The sequence below is a fragment of the Mobula birostris genome, chromosome 7 (genome assembly GCF_030028105.1).
Source record: "Mobula birostris isolate sMobBir1 chromosome 7, sMobBir1.hap1, whole genome shotgun sequence".
Taxonomy (NCBI): domain Eukaryota; kingdom Metazoa; phylum Chordata; class Chondrichthyes; order Myliobatiformes; family Myliobatidae; genus Mobula; species Mobula birostris.
The window spans coordinates 152,342,050-152,365,395 of NC_092376.1; the positions used below are offsets into that span (position 1 = coordinate 152,342,050).

General features: G+C 40.6%; 1 protein-coding gene across 4 annotated transcripts in view; it reads left to right on the plus strand.

Moving 5' to 3' along the window:
- Nucleotides 1-23,346, plus strand: part of LOC140200858 (follistatin-related protein 5-like) — a 681,870-nt gene that overhangs the window by 621,588 nt on the left and 36,936 nt on the right. For all 4 annotated transcript variants that reach the window (XM_072264488.1, XM_072264491.1, XM_072264489.1 and 1 more), the window contains exons 7-10: nt 3,603-3,769; nt 4,943-5,063; nt 13,099-13,260; nt 20,965-21,099. In XM_072264488.1, the coding sequence (XP_072120589.1) occupies nt 3,603-3,769; nt 4,943-5,063; nt 13,099-13,260; nt 20,965-21,099 (585 nt within the window). The remainder of the gene's footprint in view (nt 1-3,602; nt 3,770-4,942; nt 5,064-13,098; nt 13,261-20,964; nt 21,100-23,346) is intronic.

A 23,346-nucleotide genomic window follows, 5' to 3' on the forward strand; every position in this document is an offset into this window, starting at 1 on the left:
ACTCAGGAGATGAAGTAATTCTTCATCGACCATCTGCAACGAAGGAGACGTGTCCAATGGCGCTAACTTCAAAAGGGCTTCACAGTAGCTTGCTATAGAGAAAGTCATTGCAAGCATCCACCTCAACCATCTCTCTCTAGTGGCTAAAGAACGACCTTCTGAATTATGGTGTGGATTCTGCCCACCAAAAGACATAATAGACATAAACTCCAAGTGCAGGGAGCAGCACCAACCATTATACATGCCTCTTTATTTTACCTCATTTAGTCTTTCATTCTGTCAATGCGGATGCAGAAAGATATATATGGCTTAAGTGAGTGATCAAAGATCTGGACAATGGAGTCATAGAACACCACATAACAGAAACAGGTCCTTCAGCTCATCCAATCCATGCCAAACCATTGATCTGCCTAGACCCATCAACCAGCACCCAGACTATAGCCCTCCATACCCCTCCCATCAATGTACCTGTCCAAATTTCCCTTAAATGTTGAAACCAACCCCACATCTATTACTTGTGCTGGGAACTCATTCCATAGTCCCTCAACCCTCTCAGTGAAGAATTATCCACTCATTCCTTTCAAACACCTCACCTTTAACCCATGACCTTTAGTGGTAGTCCCACTTACAGTCTTTCTTAAACAACGAAACAATATAAGCTATCCTCCAGTCCTTCACCACCTCACCTGTGCCTAAGGATATTTTAAATATCTCTGCTAAAGCCCCTGCATTTTCTGCACTAACCTCCCTGATTGTCTGTTTGAATGCATTATCAGCCCCTGTGTATTTATCCACCCTAATTTGCCTCAAGATAGCAAACACCTCCTCCTGTGAAATCTGTATAGGGTCCATGATCTCACTGCTGCATTGCAGCGATGTCATAGACCCTATGCAGAGTATATCGCATCGAATGATGTTTATTTTATTTTATTTAGAGACACAGTACAGTAACAGGCCCTTCTAGCCCAGTGAACCTGCACAGCACAATCCCACCCATGTGACCAATTAACATACTAACCCGTACACCTTTGCAGTGTGGAAGGAAGCCAGAGTACTTGGAGGAAACCCTCTCGGTCACGTGGAGAAGGTACAATCTCCATACAAACGGCAGACTCTGATCCCAGGTCAAGAACCCTAACCTGTCCCTGCTGTAATAGCATTAGTCTAACCACTACGCCTCTGTGCAATGTCATCCATTTAGGAAGGATAAATAGAAGATCAGATTTTTATTTAAATAGGGAAAAATAGCAGCCTGCTATTGTGCAGAGGGACTTGAGAGTGCTTGTGCATGAATCACAGAAGGTTGATTTGTAGGTGCTGCAGGTTATCAAGAAGATAAATAGAAATTTAGCCTTCACTGCCAGAGAGATTGAATTTGAAAGTCGGGAGGATATGTAATGATTGTTCAGGATACTAGAGAGGGCATATCTGGAATACTGCATGCAGTTCTGGTCTCCTTACTTGAGGAAAGATATCCTGGCTTTGGAGGGGATACAGGGGTTGAAGCCAGAGAGGAGGGGATTATCTTATGAGGAAAGATTGGGTCACGTGGAACTGCACTGCAATGGAGAAGGCGGCTTTACATTGGATAGTCAAAACCGCACAACGCATCACTGGCACCAGCGTACCCACCATCAAGAACATATGTACAGAAAGGTACTGGAAAAGGGCCAGTAACATCATGATGGATCCCACGCCATCTTTGTTCCACTCCCATCAGGGAGGAGGCTATATAGTATCCATGTTAGGATCACCAGACTCAAAACCAGTTACTTTCCTCAAGCAATAAGGCTGATCAACACCTCCGCCCACTAACCCACCCCTCCACACCCCCCACCACCACTACTTCCTCATTTCCTGTCAGAGTCACCTTATCTACAGGTACTCCTGTACCTAGCATCACTTTATAGACATACAGTCAATGTATATAAACTTTTCTATGTATTTAACTGTATTGTGTTTCGTTATTATTGTGTTCTTTATCATAGTGTTTTTCTTTTTGTGCTGCATCAGATCCAGAGTAATATTTATTTTGTTCTCTTTTACACTTGTGTACTGGAAATTACATTAAGCATTCTTGAACCTTGAATTTTGAACCTTCAAGAAGCTTCACAAAGATGTTGAGCTGGTTTGCAGCCAAATTGGAAACTGTATAATTCATGTCTCCACTACTCCAAAACAAAAGTCACCCCAACATTAGTCTTTTGAGCTGCAGCACATGCTCAGAAGCTGAGTTTCAAGTCGTCATTGATATTTGTTCGCTGGAGCATGTGAAAGAATAGGTCTGCTATTTAACAACGTCAACCTGTCCCTGCTATATAACTCTGCCTTCCTAAAATAGAAATCCACAACAAGACTCTGTAAAACATGAAAGTACTTACCATATCTCATGAGTCATCTATCAACAAAGTCAGACATTGTTAATTAAATTCATTATTGCCTTTGGCTTTTTGAGGAGAAGTGTCTTTGAAGAGCAAGACCTCAAATCCAGCATCTTTCTCAAAGGTCTGCTGGGCAGCAGTTCCTGAGCTTCTGAGACATGAACAACCTACGAAAGGTACCTCTGAGCACTTTGGCTCTATAGGTTCTAAGGTGGCTGATAAAGCTAATGTTGCTCCGAAGGACTCTGCCACGTGTGCACAGAAAGTTGGTGTAAACAGCCGAAAGAATGCACCACCTTCCAAACTACCCACCCATCTAACACCACCACCTGTCCCACCTGTGGCTGAATCTACAGGGGCAAAATGGCTTCATTGGCTATCTCAGAAAACCACAAATCAAGATAGAAGCAAATTGTACTCAACCTTATATTTTGCTTTTTAATTGCCAAAGCACCAATATAGACAGTGTTGCTTTTTGATTGAGATTAGCTTTTCAACAACCTTTGCCAGATATATTCAGCCAATGATTGTACACTTGCACTAGTCAAATAAAGAGGTGCCTTCTTGATTACAGATAATGAAAAAAACTTTGTAATTTTGATTGCAGCAAGAACTAAGGAAAGAGAAAATGCAAACGCACCAGCAATAGAGCTAAAATGCTAAATAAAACAAACATCAGGAGGAAATATTCAAATTAGGTCAAATGTACAGTTGGGGAAATTAGTTTCTAAAACATTGGAAAAGGCTCTAAGATTCCCGTAACTCGCTGATTGCATTAATTTACCCACTCTTTAAATTCCTGAGTTAAAAGTTGTTTTTCAATCAAACTCAACGCTGTGCTCTCTGCAATTGATAATCCAAGTTATCTCCAAGCCCCAGGTCCTGATGTCTCAAGCAAACTTCAGTTCCATTCCTTTAGAAAACCCATGACCATTCTGGAGGAATTAATCACAGCATGGGTTATCTGCTAGGATGGTGCTATTTTAAGAATGGAGGGTTAAGCTGTATGCTCCCCACCAAAGAAGAATAAGACCATTCATTTAATTAGCAGCTGTCCACAAGTGTCTCACAAAATCTTCATTACTGGATTTTTAAGCAGTGGAATTTTAAATGGTTAATCATGTGTTTAAATTGTTTAATATGTTAATTTATGCACTATTTTTGGATATAGATCATTTTGAATTGTTTGATTAGTTGCGATTTCAATATTATTCTCTCCAGAGGTTATTCAGCTAAATCTTCCAGAAGATAAGAAGGTCAGTATAACCACAGTAACTGTTGGACTGAGCGCCGTCTTGTCATGTGCTGTACAGGGCACCCTGAGACCACCGATCATCTGGAAGCACAATGGAATCACATTAAATTTCTTGGATCTAGAAGATATCAATGTAAGTTTATATAACAACATATAATATCATTTGCCAAGAGCTTGGTGTATGACATGTTATGCCACCTTCCCAAGAATTCACATTCCCAAGAACAATTTCCCATAAAGTCAATGAAAATTTAAAAAGTGTGAAATTCAGCCAAATCAAATCCATTGCAATATGTATTTCACCATATCAGGTGGAGTATATTACAGATGGCTGAATCGCGGCTGCCTGCTTTTTGCTTAAAACAAAGTGGAAACGCTGCCTAGGATTCCATTCTCTAATGGTTTCATTCTTCACATTAATTAGCACATTTTTGTCTTGAACGCATTTTCTTCACTTACATTGTATCAAAGCAACCAATTATTTTAAAGTAACTGCAATACTTCCAGGAATATTAATCTATTTGGCCTGTAGCTATACAAGGGTTTTAGGACCAGATCTCATTTATTTCTTTCATAGATATATCAAGATCCAATAATGGGATCACAGATTTGTAATTAAGTCCCAGTTGTTCTTCTCTTGCTTCGCTTAAACAGGGATTATGAAGAAGTACTGGAATGCTATTTTTGCTTCAGTATAAACTTGTAAGATATTATTAATATAAGCTTATACCTTCGAAAACTACCTGAGAATATCAGAAGATCAAATGGGCCTGACACCATGTTTATTACTATCTGAACTCAAAATCTACCAAATAAAAGAGTGATGCAGTGGATATCGAGGCAGATATTTGTCAGATGTGAGTGTCTGAAAAAAAATTGCATTCAGTATTATTATTATTATTAAGGCATAAAATGTGAAAGTCATAGCCAATATCCAAGTACATCTCAACCCACCCACTCCAGAGTATCCAGCAAGAACTGAAGGTTGCCCAGTAGGCTGTCACGTGGATTTTTGGAATAACTCAAGGTTCATTAAGTAACACTTTTCCTCAACCTTTGTAGTCCCTACTCTTTATGCCTTCTACTCTGTGCATCTTCTTGCTTTTACTCTTTACAAAATCTTTCCAGCTAAAGACTATCGATTGTTTAATCATTGACTTCAACTATGATTAATTAATGCTGATAATTGCAACACTTCAATGAATTTGGTATATTACTGAAAAGCCAATGTTGTTTTTGAATTTATTTTATATTTGCAATGCCATTTCTTTACTGCAAGGCTAAGTGTCTCCATTTCTTTTTGCAGGATTTTGGTGATGATGGCTCCCTTTATATTACAAAGGTTACAACAATCCACATGGGGAATTACACCTGCCATGCTTTGGGCTATGATGACCTCCACCAGACCCACATCCTGCAGGTGAATGGTTAGTAAATTATCATACCTGACAGTCACAGATAGTCTGCAAGTGTTATAAAACATATAATCTTATTTCCATACTTAGACTATTGTCTCTGTGGATTTGCAATTTGATGTTTCTGGTGTTTAAGCTCATTGCATCACCCGCATCGAACATTGGAAAGAACAAAAGAAATGATGAAAATCGGCCAGATGTTGCTAGTGGAATAATGAGGTGTTAACCACACCACGCTGTTGCTAAAATAGAAATCAGATAAATGGCAAGTTACAAATGTCAGCAAATTGCTGGTCAGCATATAAACTGGCAGCAGAAATAGACAATTTGTGCCTCCAGGTCTCCACTTCCATTTACGTACTAAGATCATAATGGATCTGATAGTATCTATTATTATCTCAATAGATGGGAAAGCAGACCTGAAGGACCACACTTCAATTCCAGATCCTTTTAATCTCTTGCTTATCAAGAATCTATCATCTGCTGCTTTTAAAATATTCAAAATATCTGCTTCCACTGCCTTTTCCAGAAGTGTATCCAAAGACAGAAGAATAACATTTTCATCTCATCATTGCCTTCAATTGACAACCTGTTATCTTTAGACTGTAATCCCGAGCTCCAGTTCCTTTCACAAAGAAACATGCTATGTAAAAACTCCCTCAGGATCTTGCATGCTCTTCTAAATTTCAACAAATACGCAATTAACCTGCCCAACATTCCCTCATAAGACAATCTGCCAGGTATGAGTCTAATACATTTTGTCTGACCTGCTCCCGATACTTCCACATCCTCCTTTAAGTAAAGAGAACAACATCTTGTACACAAGATTATGCAGATGCTGGAAATCCAAAGCAACACACAAAATGCAGGAGGAACTCAGCAGCCAGTATCAACAGACCACTCACTGTGTTCTCATCAGTGCCCTAGATAACTAAAACAGGACATCTCTACTTTTATAGGAACTCTGTGCAGGCAGAGAGATTGTTCATGTTTTGATTTGAGCCCTGCATTAGTACTTGGAGTGAAGAGGAGAGATATAAAGGGGTATAAAGAGGTGAAGGGGAGGGGTGTAGTAGGTACTGGTTACACCTACTGCCTGCCAGCCCTTATCTCATTCCATCCTCTTATCTCTTTACGTTAGCTTTCTCCCCTTTGTGTTCTCAGTCCCAATGCAGTGGCTTATCTGAAAAGTCAACCATCCTCGTGCCCCAACACTTGCCATTTCACCGGCTGAGTTCCTCCAGAAGTTCATTTTTTGCACCTGATTCCAGCATCTGTAGTGACCCTTGTGTCTTTGCTTTTGTATTCAATTCCCATTGAAATAAACAGTATTCTGGTGGCTTTCCAAATCTGTTGTAATAACCACGTACAAGCCCTGTAATGTCTCACCTTTTTAATAATATAGTTTATTTGTTCCTGCCAGACTGAACAATTTCACATTTCCCTACATTATACTCTGTTAGATCTTTGCGTACTCATGTAATCTATTCCATATCCTTTTGTATCCTCCTCATGTCTTTTTCACAATCTTGATCTGGTCAAGATAGTGTGTGTGTACGATGCTCCTTTGGTTGACGTCTACTGGGTAGATCATGAAACCATCTTTTTCACTTCTTTTATGTCTTTTGCGTTTGTTTCTCGTCTTGAATATGATTCCATGTGAAAATATGAAAACAGCCTGTCTTTTGCTGTTTGGAGATCTATTGGGTGCTTCAGTGCTGTGCAGTCTCCGAGAAGATTCCGGGAAGCAGAGGCAGTGTGAGCAAACCTCGTGCTGAGAAGGTGGCAGGAGGACACACAAGCTGATGTTTGACCCCATTTTGCTCATTATAGCTTTTGTTGTTCGCCCAGTTGAAGTGACAAGGACAATTAAAACATCAAGGCAATTGTGGAAGTTTGGAGATCACTTGGGTGTTCCAGCACTCTACAGTCTGCAAAAGGGTTCTGGGAGGTAGAGGTAGCGTGACCGAACCTCGTAATGGGCAGGCTGCAGGACAGACTGCAAGCCGATGTTTGGCTCTATTTCATCGAATATAACTTCCATTGTTCACACTTAGGAGGGTGATTGAAGCATCAAAGCAAGTGCAGGAGCTGAGCGCTGGCTGCTTGCCTTTTGATCGGTTGCGCTATATCAGAGAGGGGAGAGCCTATCACTGCTCCCGGAGAGCGTTGCCAGGTTTTTTTCCTGTGTTTTGGATGTGGACTTTAACTATAGACTTTTTTTCAGTCTTATAGTTTTGTTATTCTGTATTTCCTTGCCTGATCTTCGTGTTTTTCTTGTGCAGGGAGGGGGATTTGGAAATCGATGTGCCTGATCCATTTTTTTTTGTTCATTTTGTGTGGAAGGAGGGATTTGAGAGGTCAATGTGCTTCATCCGCTTCGATCACTTTTGTTTTGTGCGGGAGGAGGGATTTTGGGGTCGATGTGCTTGCTCCATTTTGCTCATTTTTGTTGTAGTGTGAGCATTAATAAAAGTAAGTTAATACTAACTAGGATAATGGGGGGTCCTACTTCCGGTGTGCTTTTGTATATACTGTTCCTGTCATGCCGTACGTGTTGTGAAATCCTCTGTATACACATAATGGTTTTGAAGTTCGAGGTAAAGTTGTTTCTTGGGCATGAAGTTGTCGAGTGTGCCTTTTTCAAAATAGAAGTTACTATGTATTTTTCGAGACAAAGTGAACTGGTTTTGTGAACGTATCGGCAGGTTTTTCAAATGGGAGCTTCGCGTTTCAGATGGCAACGTTTGGAGCTATCGGTGAATTTCTGGAAGGGAACGAAGACTGGCCGGGGTATGAGGAAAGGTTGGGACACCTTTTCTGTGCTAATGGAATTACAGAGGAGGATAAAAAGCACTCTATTCTCCTGAGTGTGTGTGGGGCAAAGACTTACAAGCTAATAAAGAATTTAGCCGCACGCGGAAACCGTGGGACATTCCATATGACGAACTGGTCAAGCTCATGGGGAATCACTACAATCCAAAACCTTCTGTGATAGTCCAATGGTGTAAGTTTCACAGCCATTTCAGGAAGCCAGGTCAGTCTGTGGCCAATTTCGTGGCCGAGCTTCGGCAGCTGTTGGAGCATTGTGATTTCTGAGCGGTATTGGAAGACATGCTCCGTGATAGATTGGTATGCGGCATTAATAATGACGGCATACAACGCCACATGTTAGGGGAAACCACACTGCAGTTTTTCAAGAAAGCCTTAGAGATTGCTGAAGGCATGGAGATGGCTGCTAATAATGTCAAGGATATCCAGAAAGGACATGGGGGGGGTTCACAGTCGGCAGCAGCGCACCAAGTCAGGAGGGAGACTGGTAAACAGGCAAAGCGGGTGGAATGTTTCCAGTGTGGAGGGATGCACTATGCAAATGATTGCAAATTCAAAGACACTGTCTGCCATACTTGTAGCAAAGTGCAGAAGTTCAAAGGGTAAGATTAAGCCTGGTCGGGGGAAAGCTCAACAGGCTCAGGCAGCCACACACCATCTAGAAGATGCAGATGAAGAGGCAGCGTGTGCCTACAACATGTTTGCAGTGGAAACAGATGAGGAACTACCTGAACCATATTATGCCACAGTCACTGTCAGGGGAAAGGACATTAAATTTGAGATTGATTCAGGGGCTACTGCATCGGTCATTAGTGAGGAGACCTACAGGAGGACATGGGGGTCCAATCTGCCTCCCACTAGACCGTCAAAGCTCAAACTCAGGACCTATAAGGGGCAGCTCATACCTCACTTAGGGGTGTTATATGTGGACATTTCAGCCGGGGGGCAGAAGGCTGAAGCCAGGCTAGTGATAGCTAAGGGCAAGGGGCCAGACTTTTGGGTCGCAATTGGCTTTGCAAAATCTGGCTAAACTAGCATGAAATTAAGTATGCACACACGACGGAGGATATTCTGCAGCGGTAGTGATGTTTTCAGGGATGAGCTAAGAACACTGAAGGGCATGACAGTGAAACTCCCTGAGGCCACACCACGTTTTTTTACGCTCACATGTAATGGAGGACCGTTCAGAGAAGCCTATTGGTTTTGCTTCACGTACCCTGACAGCTGCTGAGAAGGGATATTCACAGCTAGACAAAGAAGGCCTGGCCATTGTTTTTGCGGTCAAACGCTTTCATCAGTACCTTTATGGATACGTATTTACAATTTATATGGACCATAAACCACTGATGAGCCTGTTCAGTGAGACTAGATGCATCCCACCACTAGCCTCAGCCAGGATACAGCATTGGGCTCTTACATTGTCAGCCTACTGGTACACTATAGTGTACAGAGCGGGTAGGAATAATGCAAATGCTGATGCACTGAGTCTACTACCCTTACCTGAGACCCTGTTACTACATATGTGCCTCCAGAGACTGTGTTTTCATTGGAGAGGCTGTCAGAGACACCTGTAAAGGCGACCCATATCAGGCAGTGGAGAGAGAAGGACCCAGTCCTGTCCCAAGTCAAGACTTTTCTTTTACAAGGTTGGCCCAGAGTCATGGAAGGAGTGGAACTGAGACCTTATGTCAAATGCAAGACAGAACTCAGTCTGCAGGATGGCAGCATTTTCTGGGGGGGGGGGGGGGGGTGAGGGTCATCGTGCCTCCCCCTGGCCATTCACAGATTGTGGAGGAAATTCATGAGGCTCACCCAGGAGTGTCTCGAATGAAAAGCCTTGCAAGATCCTATGTTTAGTGGTCAAGAATGGATCAGGATCCGGAGAACAAGGTAAAATCATGCACGCAATGTCAGACTAATCAGAATATGTCACCACCAGTTCCTTTGCACCCATGGGAGTGGCTAGACCACCCCTGGTCTTGGCTACATTTGGACTTTGCTGGCCCTTTTATGGGGCAGGTATTTCTTGTAATGGTAGATGCACATTCTAAATGGATCAAAGCTCACATCATGAACAACATCACAGCCCCCTCAACCATAGACAAACTCAGGCAAGTGTTTGCAGTCCACGGGTTGCCTGACACTTTGGTCCCTGAAATGGCCCAACATTCACCTGTGAGCTGTTCAGTGAGTACATGCAGCAGAATGGCATTCATCACATTCGGACGGCCCCTTTCCACCCAGCCTCCAATGGTTTGGCTGAACAGGCTGTTCAGACAGTGAAGGAATGCCTGAAGCGGATGACAGGGAACTCTCTTAGCATGCGGCTTTCACATTTCCTGTTTAAATACCGCCTCACGCCACAGACTACAACTGTCTGCACTCCAGCAGAGATGCTGATGGGGCGTAGGCCCAAGTCAAGGTTGGACCTGCTGCGCCCGGACAGGAAGGCGAAAGTGGAGAGAAAGCAGGAAAAGCAGAAGGAGGGACATGATCAACATGCGCAAGAGAGGCAGTTAAAACCGGATGACAATGTCTACGTGAGAAACAATCAGCAATGGCTGCCTGGGGTTATTCTTAAGCAGAGTGGTCCCATCTGCTATGTTGTTAAGCTGACTGATGGGCGTGTTTTCCATAGACATCAGGACCATGTGCAACTGCATCATGATACCGGCTCAGAGGCAGACAGTTCCATGGAGTTTCCATTTGTGAGACAGACTACGGTGGAAGCACGTCCACCAGTGACTTTGCCAGAGGGCGAGACGCTGGCAGAGGGGTCGGGGTCCCCTGAAGAGGATAGACATTCTCACGCAGACAAACAGACCCCTCTCATGCCCCCAACACCAGATCCACCCAAAACACCCTCACCAGCGGTGCCTGCTGGGTCACCGGGGATAGTGCGCAGATCACAGCGCACTTGTAAACCTCCTGACAGACTGAATCTTTGACTGGACAGTTCTTTTTTGTTGTTGTTAGATTGAATGTTGAATCTGTCATGTTTTCCAGATGTTTTGTATTAATAAACTGTTGCTGAGATACTAGTATATGTTTTCAGGGGTACGCAAGTTAATAACACCACTGCTTTTATTTCCTAGTTTTTTACATTTGGGGATGTTGGGTTTTAAAGGGGGAGAAGTGTTGTGATATGAGCATTAATAAAAGTAAGTTAATACTAATTAGGATAATGAGGGGTTCTACTTCCGTTCTTTTTACTTCCAGTGTGCTTTTGTATGTAGTGTTCCTGCCATGCTGTACAGGTTGTGAAAGCCTCTGTATATACATAACGGTTTTGAAGTTCAAGATAAAGTTGTTTCTTGGGCATGAAGTTGTCGAGTGTGCCTTTTCAAAGTAGAAGTTACTACAATTTTTATTCAGGAGGAGGAATCTGTGGATTGATATGCCCGTTCTGTTTTTGTTCTTTTTCTTTTGCAGGGAGGTTGGATTTGGGGTATTGATAGTCGTGCTGCCTTTCTTTTTCTTGGTTTCATGGCTACCCGGAGAAATGAAAAATTTCAGAGTTCTATACTTTGATAATCAATGAACCTTTGAACAATCTATTTTTCTACTCGTCCTTGTGTTGTTTTTAATGAAGGATGAGACCCTTCATCAGGATAGTCTTGATGTAGCATCTCAGCCGGAAATGTCAAGTGTTTAGTCCCCAACATAGATGCTACCTGGCCTACTGAGTTCCTTCCTACAGCATTTTGTGTGTGTTACTCAATATTTCCAAAATCTACTTGTATATAAGTCTTGTTATAAATGCATTTTCACAACATGATTATAATATGTTATTCAATACCAACAGTGCTCTTTGGCCAGCAAAGTGAGCAGTCTATTTATTTCAATGGATAAGTTATTTTTAGGGATTTTAAAAAGTCAATTAAACCAAAAAATTACATCTGCATGTTTTTTTTTTGTCTGCTGCACCTTATTGATACTGGTTTGACTCAAATTTACCCTCCTCAGTTGTCCTTCACAGCAGTGACCAAGCACAGAACCATACATCATAGAAACAGGCCCTTTGGCAAAACTTATCCATTCTGACTAAGAGGCCCACCCAAGCTTGACCCATATGCCTGCATTTGACACACATCCCTCAAAAATGTCTAAATCTTAATGATTAGGAAGATATGGTCTTGCCAACTGGTCTCATACCAGAGTGGGTCCCCAGTTATAATCTTGTACAGGAAAACAGCTTAACATCTAACTGGACATCAGTACAGATCGTTTCTGGACAAAACATTTAAGTACTGCTGCCAGAGTAGCTGAGTTCAGAGTAGGTTCAAGTACTGATTAAGACCTACCCTATGTCAAACCTGCTGTCAAAGAGGTTATATTTGTGAATGTCTCTGAGATGCTCAAGCATTCGTAGACACTCAAAACTATTAAAACTTTTAAATACATTTGATTTAAATTATTAAAATATAGAAAACAGAAAATAATTAAATTTAAATCAATTTACATCAAAATTAAATGAAAATTACCATTTTCCTAATGCTTGTGCCTGTAGTTATTGCTTTGAGAAATATCAATTGGAGAATAGCCACACCTGCATGCATTAGTTCAGCAGAAACTCTGTTTCTGAGCTCAGTATTCCATATAATCCTCTGCGATCATCTTGTTTAGATCCTACAAAAAGGATTTGCCCTATTTTGACGTGTTTTGATGGGGAGAAAAAAGCTCCATTTTGACAAGGAAAAGATTTTAACTTACTCCACAGCAGGATCCTGACAGGTCTGGATCAATCACATATTTTAAGCACCACTTAACTTTTACTGAAGTTAACAGAGAAGAACCAGAAATGGTATCAAAAGGGCATTTATCATGTCCCAGCCATATCTTCTGGTTGGACAAGGATTACCAACATTATCCTGGTTATATGTATACTTTTCTAATGCAAAATTTACAAGTAAACAAAGAATGCCTCTAATTAGTTATGCCAGCCAATGGTAAATATCATACAAATCACAAAGAAATATTTAGAAGTATATAAACAACACTCCAGCACAGCTATATACTGTAGATGTATATTTTAAAAGATTAAAGAACTTTGTAAAATAGATTAAAGAATAATTAATTTCAGGTTAACATTAATTGACATAATGTTGTTCAGTCACAATCTCTGGCTGTGGTTCATGGATAGTTTTTATTTACTTTTATGGTTAATGATTATAATTGATACTCACTGAAGTATTCTCTTTTTTTCCACTGATAGTCCCTCCAGTGATCAGAGTGTACCCAGAGAGCCAGGCCCAAGAACCCGGTGTGGCTTCAAGTTTGAGATGCCATGCGGATGGAATCCCCAACCCAAAAATTACTTGGCTGAAAAATGGTTTAGACATTACTTCAACTTTGCCTAATCAACTTGTGCTGCTAGGTAGTATCTATTTCCACCCGCATTTTGTGTTTTTAAATACAGTGATATTTGCTTTTATATAGCACTTTACCTCATCAAAACTTAGTAAAGCATTTCACAAGTTTAATGTCTTGTGAGGCTCAATAACTGATTATACAGGCAAAAGCTACAGACTTTCTAAAACAGGCAAATTCTGCAACTATACTATTTTTCTGCATTGGCAAGCTCCCAACAGCAACAGCTTGATTACTGAGCATAAAATCTGTTTTGCCATGAATAATTACTCAGATCATTTGGACTAAAAACTTTTGTTCCAGGCTTACTAGTCGAAGGTTTCAAGTTGTTTTATAGGAGTTTTATGCCATATAATCAGTCTGACATAAAGAAAATCTGCCTTGGCAAAAGGTATTAATTTGAGTGTATGCTAATTATAAAAGAAGCTGAGAAGAGTAGATTGGGGCAGCTGCCATTGGGTAAGACTGCATCTGACATGTGGGGTGAGCTGGCCAGAACTCTAGACTAATATAAAAACATACATCAGGTTTAGAAAGACTGAGAGCGGACAACACTCCTGAGGAATACAAAGGAAGCTGGAAGTTACTTAAACAGCAGATCGGGACGGCTAAAAGGTACCATGAAATGTCCTTAGTGAATAGGATTAAGGAAAATCCCAAGGCATTTTAAACATACATTAAACTCAAGAGGGTAGCTGGGGAAAGGATGGGACCACTCAAGGACAAGAGAGGGAATTAATTCCCAGATCCAGCAGAAGTAGAGGAGATAGAAAACGAGTACTTTGTATCGCAATTTACAAAGGTAGGGTACATTCATACTCTTGAGTATGTTGATAACTCTTCATAAAAGTGAAATCCTCCTTCCTTGTAAATCTCCTCTGTACCCTTTCCATGCAGTCATGCCTTCCTATATTGCAGTGACCAGCTGTGACCAAAGCAACATTTTATAAAGACTAACATATGCTTTTACCTATTCTGTGCAATATCTAAAAGGGAAAACATTCCCTTCTCACCAGCCTATCTACCTGTGCTGCTACCTTCAGGATCATCGGATTTGAGCACTGAAGTCCCTTTGTTCCTCAATACTCTCTAGGCCCTACCATTCATGGGATAGGTACTTTCCTCAATTGACATCCCAAGGCATATAATCTCATGCATCAAGATTAAATTCCCTTTCTTTTTATCTGCCCAAAGTACCAGGTGATAAGTTTTGAGACCTTAGATCATCCACCTCACTTTCAATGCCACCACCAATTTTTCTGTCATGTGCTAACTTACTAATCATACCTCTTACATTCATATATAAGCTATTAATATATGTAACAACAAGAGTCCTAGCACTGATCCTTATGGTACTGGTCACCGACTTTCAATTCCAAAGCAACCCTCAAAGACAAATCTGAGAGTTGCATTCTGCATACATACTTTGATAATAAAATGAACCTTTGAACCCTCACTGTCACCCTCAGTTTTCAATTACTACACCAGTTCAAGACCCATTTTGCCAATTTCCTTGGACCCTATGTGATCTAACCTTTTGGACCTACATTCCAATTGGGACCTTGTCAGTGGCCTTAGTGAAGCCCATATAAACCATATTGCCCTCCTCTATGTATTTAATTACCTCTCCAAAAAAGCTCAATTAAATTATTAGACAGGATTTCCCACAAAAAAATACGTTCTGACTAACCTATCCCTCGGAATGTTTTCCAGCCATTTCCCTAGCACTGATTTTGGACTAATTGGCCTGCAGTCCCCTAGTTTATCCCTGTTTGCCTTGTCTTTCTTGAATAATTGTTCCACATTTTTGTCTTCCAGTCACCTAGCATCTTCATCTGTGACTAGCTAAGATTTAAATACCTCCATCAGATCTCCATCGATCTCCTCCCTTAACTTTCAAAGCAGCCAAGGACAGGCCTTGCTTTTTAACCTACTCCCTAATTCCCAAAATTACGTTTCAGGACTCCATCACTTTTTCTACTGGTATTATTGGTACTACAGTTTCACAATTTATGCCACAATCACTGGCTGTTCATCTTTCCCTTTAGAGCACCCTACAGCCACTCTGAGAGCTCCCTGGCCTTTACACCAGGAAGGTAACATTCTATTCCCCTGTCGTATTCACAATCAAAGCATATGCTCCCCCATGCCATTGATCCCCTGTCACTATAGCTTTCTGCTGTACCGGGGTATAAATTATGGCTCTTGCTGTTTTCCTAAGAGGCCATTCAACTGTATCCAGTATGATCCACCTGTTTGAGTGAGAGAGCACAAGGACAATTGCCACCAATATCTGCTGAAGTATCTGCTTTCACTTGTTGCTCTCCCTGGTGGTCACATATCACTTTCCCACTTGTACATCCATTGTTTACAATGTGACCGGTTACAGTGCAGGCGACCAGGGTTCAGTTCCCTCTGCTGCCTGTAAGGAATTTGTACGTTCTCCCCATGGCTGCATGGGTTTCCTCCTGGTGCTTCAGTTTCCTCCCACAGTCCAAAGACGTACCGGTTGGTAGGTTAATTGGTCATTGTAAACTGCCCTATGATCAGGGGATTGCTGGGCCTATTCCATGCTGTATCTCGGTAAGTTAAAAATAAATATGCTATCCACAAAGTGTTCAGTACCATGGATCTCCACATTGAGTCCATTTCCCACTTAAGCTATGCCTTACTGTCAGTCAGGAGCTGCAGGAGAACACAACAGGAACACTGAATGTCTCCCAGATTTCCCACATATTGCAGGAGGAGCATTTCCACAGGGCCAGGCCTTCCTGGCATACTTCCAGACTCAATATTTAATTACTCTCTTCAGCTTAGAGTTCTGTTTGTATTGAGGAACATTTCTACTTTAAACACTACTTACTTCAATATAATTTCCCTGAAAAAGTTAAATAGAAAACACCTAGCTGATTGATGCTCGTCAATCAGCTGCCTTTGCTGCCACGTGACGCTGCTTTGAGCTCTGCTGCAGTCTCTATGGGGTGAATGAGACCTGATTGCTGCTTCCTGTGGCTCTCTCCCATGTCCTTCCTGCTCGCTCCTTTTAATGACTAGACTATCAGGTAGATTTAAAAATATTTAACTTCTGACAATCAATGGCCATGTTTGTCACGCAATTAATCCTCTTGAATTAGTACACCCAGTATTCTAATTCTGTGCACACATGCATATTTAAAACAAATATTTAACAATAAAAATGCCTTCCTCTTTCTGATATAAACAGGCATTACTGTTATCCAAAAGGGAGTGAGCACCAATTATGAATGGTCACATCTTCTAAAATGACATTCAACTGTAAACAATCATTTGTAGGAAGAGAAAGTCATTGGCACATAATTGTATATATCCATAAACACAATGAGCTGTCACCAAAAAAACATTAGCAATTAAAAGCATCTAATTTTGCAAATGATCTCGGTGTCAATTTAAGACAGAATTCAGATAACTTGTACAAAAATTGACCAAAATACAATCCACTATGCAATGAGACAGATATGGAGTTTATTTTTAGTCCAGTCTGGCAGAGTTTGAATTAGTATTTCCAACTAGACATGTGCTCATGTTGTATGTGGGCCCCACATTCTTTGCACAAAGACATAAGTACTTAAGCACCTGGATATAACAGGAAGGATGCCTTACTCGTGTCCTACCCTGCTAATAATGGCTCACATCTGATATCACAAGAACCAACTCTCACTAAGGCAAAATTCAGTGATGAAATTGACCACTACCGTACCTCCAATGTTGCCAATGCAGACTTTGCTCAGTTAATGAAAAAGGTATTTGAAGAGACATACGTGTTAGAGTTAGTAATTTGTGGGCTTGCTATGTTGGCGCCAGAAGCATTGCGTCTATTGTGGGTTGCCTGCAGCACATTCATGACACAGACAATGCATTTCACTGTATGTGTTGATATACAGTGACAACTAAAGCTAATCTTGAAATACTTTGAATCAAGCATAAAACTATGAGCTGAACAGCACTGATAGCTGCTCTCCTTTACACTTCTAAGACCTGGACTGCCAGAGGCAGCCTTTGCTGGAATAATAACACCAACATTATCTTTGCAAAATTCTCAATATTCACTGGAAGGACTTTCAAAGCAATGTCTTCCAGGCTCTGGTTACACTCAGTTATTTGTATGCCAAACACCAGGCTCCCAAAACCAACGTTGCATTGTGCATTCCTTTGTGGGAGGAGATTACCAAGTTATCAGAAGATTAAACATTAGACTCAAAACCTCCTTGAAGAAATGCAGTTTTCCCATCAACTCTCAGAAATCTCTGGCTGATGAACACTAAAGGCAGAAAAGGAGTATTTGGGGTGGTACTGAGAACCTCATTGACACATTCAGTGAAATCACAATGGAGCCTTGGGTACACAGGAGCAAGAACATCCCACATCTGCCTCATCTACAGAAGAGACTGCACGGTGGCCTAATTAGCCTATCTCTTTCCCCTTTTGAATGCCTCACCTACCCTCCCCATCAATAGAAGCCCTCACATACCTATCTGACTCCCAAATATGGATTCATCTGACAGTTCACCACAAAAGTGCAGTCTCAGATGGGTGTTGGATTGAGGTTTTATTGGAGTTGGATGGTGTATTGTGGAGGCAGGGGTCAAGATCAGGGGTCAGGACTGATGTTGGAGACAGAGTTCAGGCTGAATTTAGATCTCCATCAGGGATTTGAGGGTCAAGGCAAAATTGATAGATGCAAGTGTGATCAAAGAGTTGGGGGTGAGAGAAAGGCTGGGAGGAAATAGTATTGTGAGGCAGGGATCCAAAGGAGAGGAGAGAAGTAAAGGAAACCTTTCCAAAGGTTTTCTCATCAAAGGCTCAGGTTTTCTCATAGTTGTTCTAAAACAGTCCAATAACAGGCACATCAGAATCAGGTTTATTATCACTGACATGTTATGAAATTTGCTGTTTGTGGCAGCATTGCAATGCAACACACAAGTAGTACTACAAAACATAGAAAACTTAAAGCACAATCAGGCCCTTCAGCCCACAAAACTGTGCCAAACATGTCCTTACCTGAGAAATGACCTCGGGTACCCACAGCCCTCTATTTTTCTGAGCTCCATGTACCTATCCAGGGATATCTTAAAAGACCCTATCGTATCCGCCTCCACCACAGTCAACGGTAGCCTATCCCACGCACTCACCACTCTCTGCATAAAAAAAATTTACCCCTGACATCTCCTCCGTACCTACTTCCAAACACCTTAAAGCTGTGCCCACTCATGCTAGCCATTTCAGCCCTGGGGAAAAGCCTTTGACTATCTACACGATCAATGCCTCTCAGCATCTTATACACCTCTATCAGGTCACCTCTCATCCTCTGTCACTCCAAGGAAAAAAGGCCGAGTTCTCTCAACCTATTCTCATAAGGCATGCTCCCCAATCCAGGCAACATCCTTGTAAATCTCCTCTGCACCCTTTCTATGGTTTCCACATCATTCCTGTAGTGAGGCGAACAGAACTGAGCACAATACTCCAAGTGGGGTCTGACCAGGGTCCTATATAGCTGCAACATTACCTCTCAGCTCCTAAACTCAATCCCATGATTGATGAAGGCCAATACACCGTATGTTTTCTAAACCACAGAGTTAATCTGCGCAGCAGCTTTGAGTGTCCTATGGACTCAGACTCCAAGATCCCTCTGCTCCTCCACACTGCCAAGAGTCTTACCATTAATACTATATTCTGCCATCATATTTGACGTACCAAAATGAACCACCTTACACGTACCTGGGTTGAACTCCATCTGCCACTTCTCAGCCCAGTTTTGCATCCTATCGATGTCCCGCTGTAACCTCTGACAGCCCTCCACACTATCCACAACACCTCCAACCTTTGTGTCATCAGCAAATGTACTAACTCATCCCTCCACTTCTTCATCCAGGTCATTTATAAAAATCATGAAGAGCAGGGGTCCCAGAACAGATCCCTGAGGCACACCACTGGTCACCGACCTCCATGCAGAATATAACCCATTTACAACCACTTTTTGCCTTCTGTGGGCAAGCCAGTTCTGGATCCATAAAGCAATTTCCACTTGGATCCCATGCCTCCTTTCAAGTTACAATAAAAATTAGAATAAATAAGCGGTGCAAAGGAAGGTTGCTGAGGCAGTTGTTCATGAATTCGTGGACCATTCAGAAAACTGATGATGAAGAAGAGGAAAGTGTTACTAAAACAGAGAGAGTGCATCATCAGGCACCTCTACCTCCTCCCAGATGATAATAATGAGAAAAGGGCTTGTCCCAGATGTGAGTCCTCAATGAAGGATGCCACCTTCTAGAGGCACTGCCTTTTGAAGATGACATCAATGTGAAAGAGGCTTGTGCATGTGATGGAACTGGCTAAATCTACAACCCTCTGCAGCTTCTCACAATCTTGTGCACTGGAGCAACCATTATAGAGCTCACCACCGCATATCTGTAGCAATTTGCTAGAGTCTTTGGTGACATACCTACCTACCAAATCTCCTAAAACTCCTAATGCAATATAGACACTGGCAAGCATTTCAGGACAGTGTAACTTAAATTTCACAGGCATTGCTGCAAGGGAAAATAGCAAGGAAAATGATGTCACTCCATACACAATGAACAAAGAATTAAAATACTGCTGGTGGAAAAAAAACAGATCTGTGAATTTGTAGATCTTTAACTTCTAGAGATGGTTCATGACCTACTGCACATCAATGGGTTGTCACTAGATCTGGCTGAGAAATCATGGTTCATGAATATGGATTTTGTATAATCCTTATGTTTAAGGGCAAGAGTTAACTTTGAGTTCCACTTTAAAATGCCTACAGATTATACTGATAACGTTGCACATAAGTTAGTTTTCTCTGGATATTGATTTTTTTTTCTAACTGCTACCTGCCAGAAAGTCCTGATGGCAATTGAGTCAAGTTTTTCCACAGATTAATGAGATCTAACAACGTTCAGCACTGACCACATTAACTTACATTATCATTAACCTAGTTTCAGTTTTATGTGCTAGTTTGGTTTCTTTCTAACATTGGCGTCAGCAACTTCTTCAAAAGATGTTACCCCAAAAATGTCATCAAATCCAGCACTTCAACAATGAAAAGAAATCAAAAGAAATCAGGTCCTTGGTCATGTAAACGTAGATCTGGTTATGAGCTCACACTTTTAAAAGCTAACAATTCAATTTTAAAACTTATATCATCATGTTCAAATCATTGTATGGCCTTCAATTCTAGTTCTTGAACTGCAGTTGGAATATTATGGCATCTATACTGAGATACAGTGAAAAGCTTGTCTTGCATACTGTTCATACAGATCAAATCATTACTTTGAGGAATTACAAAGTAAACTTCTTGAACTGTCCTCCGTTTCCTATATTCCCTTTGTACATTCCTTTCTTTCAATTAATAGCTATTCCAAAACCTATGTAAAGTCCTAGAATTTTTACCTTAATCTTCCGCTTCATTCCCTTTATCCTTCAATACATTCTTTAAAAAAATAGTCCAAGTTTTCTTTTATCTTCCTTAATGGCTTTTCACATAGTCTTGTATCAAATTTAGTATGATAATTATTCTCGTGCAACATCTTGAGATGCTTTACTACATTAAAAATGCTATATAAATGCTGCTATGATGTCTAAATGGTGCCCATCAATGCAGAATTATTGTTTTGTGCATTTTTGTTTGTTGTATTCTGTGTTTCTACTACAGCAAATGGAGGTGAAATTCACATTAACAGTGTACGATATGAAGACACTGGGGCATATACTTGTATTGCGAAGAACGATGCAGGAGTTGACGAAGATATCTCTTCACTTTTTGTTGAGGATTCAGCTCGAAAGACTCGTATGTTTAAAATGCATTAAACTACTTGTTATGATTGAACTTTCTCCAAAGCTTATTTGGTGTAAGAAAATAATCAAAATAACATCTGTTTTTAGTTACATTGGATGTTAGCATGAGAGGACTGTATGCCACAGAGAGTTGGAATACTACAAACACAGAATAAACAGATGAAAGTTTATTTGAAATTAGATAGTCTTTAATCTGAAATCTAGTAAAGTTGCTTTGGTCATAAGTTAACAGAACTAATTCCAAAATCTATACACCTGTAAGTCTTAATCATGGCAAATTTTAAATATTTTGTACGAGGAAAGCGATGTGGGATGAGCAAAATTCGTTTTTCAAATTTGATGAATAATAAGGTTGCCAAACCCAGCAAGGTCTGTTCAAAAAAGTCTTTTTTTCAATTAGAATTTTATAATAAAATTTAAGTAGGAACATGATAGGGTCTATTAATCTAATACAAATTATAAGAAAAGAAAGTCAGTGTGACTAAACTCTAATGAAGTACAGAACTCCCTTTACCATATTTCTTAAATCAAAAACTACCTCAATTCAACATTTTTAACATTGCCTTCTTCAACATTGCATCTAGTGAAGCAATATTTTGTTCTTTTTATATCTTCAGTGCTCTACAAGCCAGGCTCCAATCCAACACCAAACCTAAACTTCATAAATTCGACAGCCTGTGTCATAACATTCACAAATTATCATGTCCTTTCTGATCTCAGCGTGACCAAATTTTGTTTGATCTGTTTAAATCTACTCATGGCAAAGCAAACTCCTCTTGCTATCAATTCTCTCATTTCTCAAAGGGTATTCTCCCAAATGTCCAACTCCTATTTCCCATTAACTGAAAATCAAGAGGATAAACTTCACTTAACATTTTCAATTTTCAAATGGACTTTTGAAAAGGGAAACAGCACACCCAATGATTTGGAGCAGGGGTCCACTTTTATCTACAACGTTGGCTCCTGCTGTAGTACGACTGCCGTTCCATTTTACAAAGCAACTGGCTGGCCCATATACTAAGAATGTCATGCAACTTGTACTTGGTGATGAGCAGCCACTGTTCCCTCTAAGCTATGCTGCTGTGCGGCTGTATAGTAACTGAAATGCTCCTGCACTCGTTGCCTCTGTTTCCACACAGCTAGAATTGAACATCGCTAGAAAAAGGTTTACAAAACGTGAAAGATTTTCCTTAATGTACTGTATTTTATTATACCCTACCATTAATAAATAAAATCAAAAGTATGTGATTTTTAAATTTTCATTCTAAATATTCATAGTATGCATGTTACCAAAAAAAATTTAAAATGCTACGCAGAGTTCAGTCCGTATAAACATTTCCTGCTTAGAGCAGTGGTTGGTCCATGCAGCTGTAAAAAATATTCGAGGAAATGTTGTGAACAGCGTAATTGTAGTTCTAAAGGGGACTACTGTTACCTCCATGACACAATGAATTCTTGAAGGGAATTTTTGTTTGGCCGGAAGATGTAAGAGACTTCCCTTAACTCACCACAAAAAACTTTGAAATACCTTGACCTAGGACCAACTAATCTTTTTTCTTCAAAGTTGCTAGCTACACTCAAACTGCACACCAAAGCAGCATTAAAACCAATTGACTGCACAACACTTCTAGTCAACAATCCCTTCCTCTGAGATACCATTTGCACTTTTATCTATTGTATCACGGTTCTATTTATCGCTTTGTGTTCTTATTACTTGTTAAGCCCGAAGGCTTTTCATTTAATTTTAGATCCTGTAGAATTTAAATTAAAAGCCTTTTATGATACGTGTTATATGCCACACAGCTTCCATGAGCCCAGTTAGAGTAGCCTGTTTTAAAATTACACTGTTAATTTTATCTAAACCAAATTTTTTCTATCAATGTATTTTTAAGCAGTTGCTCGGAAGAAACCATTAAGAGCTTAGCAGACTTATTTAATCAATTTATGTAATAACCCAGAAAAACACTGGAAATACTTTTTGATCTGTTCAAACACATTTGTGTCATACAACCACCTCCTCCAAATTTCTTCATTTCAATCATTCTCTTGTGATACTATAGAGTCATAGATTGATAGAACACTACAGCACAGAAACAGCCCATGTAGTCTGTGCTGAACCAATAATCTGACTAGTCCCATCAACCTGCACCTGGTCCGTAGCCCTCCATACCCATCCCACTCCTTCCCATCCATATACCTATCTAAACTTCTCTTAAGTATTGAAATCGGCCCCATATTC